The 10,250-nt window shown below is 38.0% G+C and overlaps 1 protein-coding gene across 1 annotated transcript in view; it reads right to left on the minus strand.

The window, feature by feature from the left end:
• LOC106884215 (leucine-rich repeat-containing protein 9) overlaps window positions 1–10,250 on the minus strand; it is a 122,376-nt gene that overhangs the window by 12,920 nt on the left and 99,206 nt on the right. Inside the window, exons 27-29 of the mRNA XM_014935467.2 lie at window positions 8,189–8,361; window positions 6,056–6,129; window positions 5,370–5,587 (exon numbers count right to left, since the gene is read on the minus strand). Of these exons, the coding sequence (XP_014790953.1) occupies window positions 5,370–5,587; window positions 6,056–6,129; window positions 8,189–8,361 (465 nt within the window). The remainder of the gene's footprint in view (window positions 1–5,369; window positions 5,588–6,055; window positions 6,130–8,188; window positions 8,362–10,250) is intronic.

The following is a 10,250-nucleotide window of genomic DNA, read 5'->3' on the forward strand; positions in this document are numbered from 1 at the left end:
TCTTCCCATAGTTTTGAAGCACCAAAAAAAATTGGCCAAAGTAAGTCTAGAGTGAGATGATGAGGGAGGGGGTGTAAAAAAATAGTTTTCAAAACATTTTTCATACAAAGATGCCCTCTCCACAACCCCATCATTTCGAAGGCTGTGGTTTAAAAAAAGGGGAGGAAATCCCTGAAAAAATTTTCCTCACAAATTTCTTTATAATCATAATCTATGCCATTTGAAAAGGATTTGTATAAATTTTCATTAAAAGATACCCATCTTCCTGAAAGCAATGAGGGGAAAAAAGTCAGATCGTGTGAATTTTCTAAAACTTCTCTCTACACCCCTCTAAAAAATTCTTTCTCATAAATCCCTATATACTCTAATGTCACAACATCTAAGCGGTATTTGTAGAAAGTTTTGTGAAGAAGTATTCGTTTTCTGGACATTTTGAGGCTAGAAAGTTGGGGGCATATACATCTGTAGTAATGCACTTTAATTTATATGATTTTTTTCATTTCATGTTTATTTCACTCATTGTTTGCAATGTTCTCTCCCACCCTCTCTCTCTCACACACACACTGCAAAGCTTACAGATGAGCTGCTGAATTGAAATCGCTATGTTGCTTTGAAGGGAAGGTAAAATTTGACAAACGGCTTCTCCCTCTGTTGTTGGACTACCGTGATGTTTGTTTAAAAAGGAGAGATGACTGTGATGAAATAATGAAAGCAATATTTACTAAGCAAGTGAGCACTATTATGCAAAGAAATAATTAGACATAAAATATAAAAATTATTATAATTGGGAATCAAATGTGAAAATATCAAGTGGCTAGCACACTATAACTTCATGACTGAAGATTTAAATAAAAAATTTCCAACATTTGTGGAGAATTCTCTAAGAATTTTGGAATTTTTGAAACCTTTTGGTATTTTCTGCATTGTCCCCAAAACTTACTCTTCAAGTATTTTGAGGTTTATGTAATCTATTAAAAACTCTCACCCTTTAACACTGTCTCATCTTTTCACTTTTTTTTTGTTTTCATTTTCTCAATTGTTACTTTTTCATTTTCTCCTGTCTTATATTCATTTTTATTAACTTATCTTAACTTGGCTTGGTGTCCCCTGTTTTTATTCAAATACAATATTTCATTCTCCTCTTTCATTTTCCCAACCTCTCTTACTGTTGTCTTTCTATACTAGAATGGGCCCTAAAGTTTTGAAAAGGACAGGACACATTGGATAATGTAATCCTAAGTATGCAATGCTTGAGAGAAGAGAGAGTGGTTATAACTGGAATACCTTTGACAAGGTGCTTTTAACATGGCACACCAGCCCTGGCAGGGTAACCAAGTAACTCACAAGACAAAGAATTATGAGAGGGGTAGGGTATTTGTGCCAGAGGATGAAAGTTAGAGTGTGACAAAGAGACAGAAGTAAGTGTCCTGCCACAACGGGGGGCATAAGAGGAAGTGATCCAGTATCAAATGATGAAAAGTTAGTATGTAACAGAGAAATAGGTGTCTTGCCATAGAGGAGGTACATGGTTTTAGAGAGAGAGAGAGAGAGAGAGAGAGAGTGAGAGAGAGAGAGATTATTTAAAAACAATGAATGCTGATGGTAGATGCCAGTTCTGCCTGACTGGTCCCATACTAGTGGCACATAAAATGCACCATTCGAGTGTGATCATTGCCAGTACTGCCTGACTGGCTCCTGTGCTAGTGGCACATAGAAAGCACCAATTGAGCATGGTCATTGCCAATGCTGCCTGACTGGCTCCTGTGCAGGTGGCACGTAAAAAGCACCGTTCAAGAATGGCCAATGCCAGTATCGCCTGACTGGCCCTCATGCTGGTGGAACGTAAAAAGCACCCACTACACTCTCAGAGTGGTTGGTGTCAGGAAGGGCATCCAGCTGTAGAAACTTTGCCAAATCAGATTGGAGCCTGGTGCAGCCTCCTGGCTTGCCAGCCCTCAGTCAAACCATCCAACCCATGCTAGCATGGAAAGTGGACGTTAAACGACAACGATGATGATAATGTCTACATATACAAACACTACACAATATGTTATGAATCTCACCTATTCATATATACAAACTCACACACCCATACATCCACACATATATATACATATCCATATATCCACACCCACACCTATGAACATGTAGTCCACATAAACTAAGATATAGACATATATACAGCTATATATCCTGATATACATACACACATATGAAAATTTAGTTCACACAATATACACATAGATGTAAATATATGCATATATACTCACAATCATATGCTTGGCTGAAATGCATAAATAAATAAAAATATATACTCATAAACACATACACCCAGACTAACATATATACATAATGAGCTTCACATAAGTACATAGTGACACTTATATGGTAAGCTGACAGCCACATGCATTCAAAGTCATGTACATTTATAAGTAAACAGTGGGAGTGGGGGTAGGCATAACGTTTTTGAAAGATGGATACTGTGTATAACTTACATTAAGATTTAGAACATTTACTATAATTATTATTATTAATATACCCTAAACCATATAAAATAATAGATTAACATTTCAAGCTATATATTATCATATAAACGTAGAAGCATATGAAAAACCTTACTGTCCTACTCTAACACAAAACATAAGAGAATTAATTTAATCTAATTTGTATTTGTTTAACCTATATAATATACAGGATGGTGTAGAAGAGAGAAACATTAAACATTAAACTGCCTCAGAATTGCTCTGACACAGTCAGAAATTTCAGTTGTTGATTGGGAGAGGGAAGCATAAGACTGAGATGGGCTTCTTTCTGTCTGCTAAATCCACCCACAAAACTTTGGTTGGCCAGAGGCTACAGTAGAAGACATTTGCCTAGAACCCAGAACCATGTGGTTGAGAAGCAAGCTTCTTACTACACAACCACACCTGTTCATTTAATGTCCATTTTTCCATGCTAGCATGAGTTGGATAGGTATTTAGTTGAAGTAAATTTTTACAGTTGGATGCTTTTGCCCTTTCCATCTCTTACATTTAAGGGAGTTTTTTTTTATGGTATGCAGGTATTTTGAAAATACCTCACAGAGTGAAGACTGTGCTCTGCATAGTTACAAGTTGCTTTTGGCAATGAGTAACATCCATTCAGTCACCTTACCAGGCAAAGTCATGGGACCACAGCATGGCAGATTGTGAAGAGGTTGCAGAAGAGATCAACTGAGCCAACAGTGCTTCTTACATTGATGTTAAGTGGAGGAATCCCTGAAGATCAATAGTCAGACTCACCAAGCTCTATCAAGAGAGTAACTGTAATGCAACCATAGGAGTGGTGTCCATGGTTGTGTAATCAGCTAATGAAAAATTCATAATAATGGAATTGGATGGTAACAGAGAGCCATGAGAATTTGCAAAAGCAGAGCAACGAGGAAGAAGAGAGTTTTAATTCTGCTAACCTTTGAAAGCACAGAGAAACCTGTCATAGCATCATCAATAAATGTTGACAATATGATATTTCCTGTTTCACTCATGCAAAGCTATACGATGTCAATACTTGTGAACACACAGACATGAATGGCTTCCTACAGTTTCCATGCACCAAATTAATTCACACACTATTGGTTGACCAGGGGCTATAATAGAAGACACTTATTTAAGAGGATGTTCAGTAGGATTGAACCTGAAACCACATGGTTGTGAAACAAACTTCTTAGCCAAACAGCCATGCTGGTACTTATATAAATATGAATCATTTTGAACAATGAAAGACATCCATAGGAGAGTATTTTGTGGTACTTAGTTCAATGTGCTTATATTCTGAGTTCAAATCTTACCAAAGTTGATTTTACTATTCACACCAGCAGCATTGATAAAAATACATAGATAAAACAATATCAGTCATATGCTGGGGGTACTGATGGGTTTTATTCAGTTGATCTTATATGCTTTCGTAAAAAAACCCCGACCTTTTTCATTCCCCTCACCTTCTTAAAAATGAGGGAATATGAATTCAGTGTACAGGTAGGAGTTCACCAACGATCAGTTCTCAGCCCCTCTTGTTTATCTTAGTCATCCAGGCCTTAACAGAGGAATTCAAGACTTGCTGTTCCTGGGAGCTTCTCTACACTAATGACCTTGTTCTTATAGCTGAATCACTATCTGACCTAGAGAAGAAGTTTCAGATGTGGAAGCAAAGTCTGGAATCTAAGGGCCTTAGAGTTAATTTAGCAAAAACTAAAGTCCATGTAGGAAAGCAGACAAATCACAAGTCACTTTAGGGAGATGTCCCTGCTTGATTTGTAAGAAGGGTGTTGGTAGAAACTCCATATGTTGTACCCAGTGCAAACTTTGGACATATAAGAGGTGCAGTGGTATCACAAGAAGGTTAATGGAGAAAATAGTCTTTGTGTGTGGCAAATGTGAAGGTACAATAAGCACTAAAAATGTACAGGTAACAGACTCCCTCAAATGCTTGGGGAGATTATTAGAAGATAGCTTCTGTTACCTAGGTGACCAAGTTAGCAGTGGAAGAAGTTCTGGAAGTTTTAGCTGCTAGAATAAGAACAGACTGGGTAAAGTTCAGAGAGCTTCTACCTTTGTTGGTAACAAAGGGCCTCTCCCTCAAAGTGAAAGATAGATTGTATGATGCCTGTGCATATACAGCTATGCTACATGACAGTGAAAAATGGGCTTTGACTATAGAGAAGTTGCGAAGGCTTGGAAGAAATGAAGCTAGCATGCTCTGCTGGATGGGTAATGTCAGTGTGAACATATGACAGAGTGTAAATAATTTAAGAAGACTGGGTATAAGAGGATTGTGTGCAAGGGAGAAGACTGTGCTGGTTTGGTCATGTGATGTGTATGGATAAGGACAGCTGAGCTCTAATGGTGGAGGGGAACATGTGGAAGGGATAGACCCAGAAAGATATAGGATGAAGTGGTGGGAAAGGATCCTTTGACACTGGATTTCACTGAGGAAATGACAAGGGACCAGGAGTTGTGGCAATTTGTGATACTTGGGAAGACGCATCAAGCTAAGTAAAATCATTATCATCCATACAGGGGCTGATGCCACATAAATTGCACTTGTACCGGTGCTGCATAAATACACTTGTGCCCATGACACATAAAAAGCACCTAGTATACTCTGTAAAGTGGTTGGCATTATAGGAAGGGCATCCAGCTGTAGAAACCACAGACAACTGGAGTCTGGACCCATCCCACCAGCTGACCAGTTCCTGTCAAACCATCCAACTTATGCCAGCATGGAAAACGGACATTAGACAATCATGATGATTAAATGTATAAAAAAAATTATCCCAGCTGGGAAAGAAACAGAAGAAGAAGGAGGAGGAGAAGAAAAGGACTACTAGTTACCTGTATTTTATTACTGCCGACATAGAGGCGTTGCAACTTGGTCAGTTGGCCCAATGCAGCCAGACTGACCAGACGATTTTCTTCCAAGTGCAGCTCCAGAAGATTCAGTTGACCAGAGAAGGACTGTGGACTCAATGTTCGAATTTTGTTAGCATCCAGAATTAACTCAGAGAGGTTCGTTAACTGTTCAATGCCATCAACTTTCATAATCTCGTTACCTGTGTTTTTTTTTTTGTTTTTGTGCAAGAATAGCATAAAAAAAACAGGGATTTTCAAAATGGTCATATATTACGGATTTAAGAGACTCAATAATTAACAAGTTATTTTTAGCAATAGCTAATTAGCTGCAAAGTTGAGCGGAGCTGTTTACTTTACCTTGACATTGTGTTATTCCACAATATTTGATATTTATCCACAGGGCAATCAAAATACACACACACATGTGCACACTAACACATGCACACATACATACACTTTCTCTCTCTCTCTCCCTCTCATGTTGACACACACATACTCTCCCATACATTCATACATACACATACATGTAAACTCCCTCCCTCACTCTGTCAGTCTCTCTCTCTCTCTCACACACACACACCACTCCCCACTACACAAATGTACACATGCATCACATACATATATGCATTTTCACTTGAAATGAGAAATCTGAAAAGTGTAAGACTGACCTTGTAAGAAAAGTGCTCGGAGAGATGGAAGACGGAACAGCTGCAGCTGGGCCAAACTTTTTATCTCATTGTACCTGTGGTGAAATAGTAAGTAAAGTAATGGGTTTAGGTGAGTACTGCCACATTACTCAAGATTTGTGTTTGAATGAATCATATTGTAATTGACTTCTGTTGGTTTTTCAAAGATATCTTAATCTGCACTGGATAAACCTTATCCATCATCTAAACCTTTCTAAGACGATCTATGCCCAAGTTTATTTGCCCTCCTCTGGTGCTCTTAACATGCTTACTGTTTCACAAAACCTTACACCACTAAAATTTTATCCTTTGCCTCAAAGCTACTGCACACCAACACATATTACGGTCCATGTTTTCCTTGTAGGCAGCAACCTGCTGAAATGAAATTCAAGCTGAACATCAATTGTATTGATCTCAGGTATCTGGAATTGGCTTGAGAAAGCTAACGGCAATGGACACTGCTAAAATATGAAAGCGACATATTTATTCACAGTTAACCAACCAATCAGCTTGTTCAGTGCTTAGATGTAAAAGAGACAAAATCTGGTTTTGTAGATTCATAACACGATGTAACACGATTCTTGTCCTTGGGTAACAACTGTTATTTCCTATTTGCTTACCCCTAAAAAGTATGAAAAATGGCTAATATTTCCTTCAAACTTTGCTTTTGTTACATTTATTCAAACCCCAAAGAATCCCTCTCAACATATGGCTATGGTGCTCCCCCACTACTCCTGCTCATGATCAGAGATGCACATATTGTCAGCCACTAAGGGACATGCTCAAGTGGTTAAAGTCAAGCAACTGACAAGCAAATCTATGGTACTGAAGAGAATATTTGTAATAATGATATTTCTGCTTCAGCATCTCATCACTGACTCTGTCTGAAATGTAATGGAGAGTAGGTCAGTTTCAAAATATTGATGTTCAGGTTACAAAAGCAAAGCTGGAAGAGAATAGTTGTCATTTCCTTTGATTTCTAGTTAGAAACAAACAGGAAATAACACTTACTGACCAAAGAAAAATAAATTGTTACACAGCGTAATTCACAGTTTTAATTCAAATAAGCAACAATCACGTCCCAGAACCAATAAGAAGGTTGATTCCCAGCAATTAGATTACATTAAATTATCACTGGTCGTACAGACTCATAGTACATAAGTAACCATGAAAAATCTGTGATATACATTTAGCAAAGCAGAATTGATTACAATAACTAGTGGCTAATATGCTTGTTATAAATGCTCTTGTTGTCCAATTGTTGGCACTCCGTCGCCTACGACGTCGAGGGTTCCAGTTGATTCGATCAACGGAACAGCCTGCTCGTGAAATTAACGTGCAAGTGGCTGAGCACTCCACTGACACGTGTACCCTTAACATAGTTCTTGGGGATATTCAGCGTGACACAGTGTGACAAGGCTGACCCTTTGAATTACAGGCACAACAGAAACAGGAAGTAAGAGTGAGAGAAAGTTGTGGTGAAAGAGTACAGCAGGGTTTGCCACCATCCCCTGCCGGAGCCTCGTGGAGCTTTAGGTGTTTTCGCTCAATAAACACTCACAACGCCCGGTCTGAGAATCGAAACTGCGATCCTATGACCGCGAGTCTGCTGCTCTAACCACTGGGCCATTGCGCTTCCACTGTTGTCCAATATATAAATATAAAGTGTAAAAAAAAAACAAAAGAAATCCATTCTCCAGTCACTATAATTTTTTGCATAGTTTTATTTTCCCTAATGATCCTTAATTTGTTAAAACTCATTTTTGACTTTTGTTTAGCCACAGTCCATTGGTAAAGCAGGGCTGTTCCATTTTATAAAAAGTAACTTTCAAGGCAAATATCATGTGGTGATTGTTAATGAGCATCACCATCATACTTTTGCTGTTGTTCCTTTCCAATCTTGAAAATCATGTCTTGCCAAGAGGAAATATTACCTTGTTTAAAAACAGGTGAAGGTTGGCAGCAGGAGGGGTATCCAGCCGTAGAAAATCAACCTCAACAAATTCTGCTCAACACATGTAAGCATGGTAAAGTGAATGTTAAAATGATGTTCATGATGATATATGTATGCATGAGAGAGTGAGAAAGAGTGATAAATTATCAAAGAAAGCTCACCCAAGATGTAAAATTTCTAATTTCTTCAGATATGTACTTTCTTCTTCAGAACTACATGAGAGATTTCCATAAGTATCTTCAGTACTGTCAGTCTTTTGTTTATTTTTATTTGGATTGAATTTGGGTGAAGGGGATACAATACACTCCACCCTGTTGTTGTTTAAACACAATACCTGTGGGTTAATTAAATAGAATATAACACAGAACATAACAAGTGATAGGTAAACTGAGCCAAAGGTGGGGGCAAACTCTATACCAGTAATTACTATTCTTTTATTCTTTGACTTGTTTTCGTCATTTTAACTGTGGCCATGTTGGAGCACCACCTTTAGTCAAACAAACCGACTCCAGGACTTATTCTTTATAAGCCTAGAACTTATTCTATTGGTCTCTTTTGCCAAACTGCTAAGTCACAGGGACATAAACATACCAACACTGGTTGTCAAGCGATGGTGGGAGGACAAACACAAATACATACATACACACACACATACATACATATATATACACATACACACACACATATATATATATATATATATATATCCTATTTTTATCCTATTTTGAATTTATTAATTATATATATCTACGTCGGGCTTCTTTCAGTTTCCATCTACCAAATCCACTGACAAGCTTCGGTTGGCCTGAGGCTATAGTAGAAGACACTAGCCCAAGGTACAATGCAGTGGGACTGAACCCGGAATTATGTGGTTGGGAAGGAAGCTTCTTACCACTCCTCTGCCTAAAGAATTGTTTAAAAAATCATGGCAGACTTTAACCCTTTAATTGTGAAATTAACTTTCATGGTTATTCTTTTAATGATGTTAAATATCTATCAAAAACTAGAATTGATATTTTCTGCATTTGCTTCAATAAACTTGACACTAAATGACAATAAGAAAAACACAACAATAAAATATGTATAACAATAAACAAAAAGACACAAAGCTAAACAGTTCCACAATTATTAAGAAAAAAAAAAAACTATAAGAAATGATATTCTTTAGCCCCAGGTTAATCCTACCTGGGCATATCTTTGGTCAAAGGCATTTGATCATAATTCATTTAGTTTTGTTCATTGGAGTTATTGTTTTCAGACACAGTATATCTAGGATTGCGATAGTCAATGTGCTCTCATCTGTTTTGTCACCAGCTGATCCTTTTGTGCCTGAGTACGGAATATTTTGGCTCAGCTGCTTTGGCCCTGTCTATTTGGCATCACTGTTTCAATACTGTGCTTTCCAGAACCTTGGTACTGTGAAAATTTTGTCTTCATGCTAGTTGACTTCTAACTTGTTATCACAACTACTAAACTACTTGACTACTAAAATTCTCTTTATGTATATGATAGCTGCTCAGATATTGATAAAATGGGGACAAGAAAAATTTTCTCTCAATGGATTTTTTGTATATCTTTGACAAAGCAGACCAGATTGTGAATTTAAATTTTGGTGCTGTGAACAGAAAAACCTGAGATAGAAAGCAAGAAAGAGGGAGGAAGGGAGAGAAAAAGAGGGAGGAAAGAATAGAGAGGGGGAGAAAAACAGTAAAATATATTACATGACCCCAATTGCAACAAATGCATCTCTCTCTCTCTCTCTCTCCTCACTCTCTCTCTCCCCACTCTCTCTCTCTCCCCACTCTCTCGGTTTATGTGTTGTATTTTCTTTATGTGCATAGGCGCAGGAGTGGCTGTGTGGTAAGTAGCTTGCTTACCAACCACATGGTTCCAGGTTCGTTCCCATTACGTGGCACCTTGGGCAAATGTTTCTACTATAGCCTCGGGGCGACCAAAGCCTTGTGAGTGGATTTGGTAGGCGGAAACTGAAAGAAGCCCGTCATATATATGTATGTGTGTGTGTTTGTGTGTCTGTGTTTGTCCCCACCAACATCGCTTGACAACTGATGCTGGTGTGTTTACGTCCCTGTAACTTAGCAGTTTGGCAAAAGAGACCGATAGAATAAGTACTATGCTTACAAAGAATAAGTTCTGGGGTCGATTTGCTCGACTAAAGGCGGTGCTCCAGCATGGCCACAGTCAAATGACTGAAACAAGTAAAAG

Source organism: Octopus bimaculoides, chromosome 9 (assembly GCF_001194135.2).
Source record: "Octopus bimaculoides isolate UCB-OBI-ISO-001 chromosome 9, ASM119413v2, whole genome shotgun sequence".
Taxonomy (NCBI): Eukaryota; Metazoa; Mollusca; class Cephalopoda; order Octopoda; family Octopodidae; genus Octopus; species Octopus bimaculoides.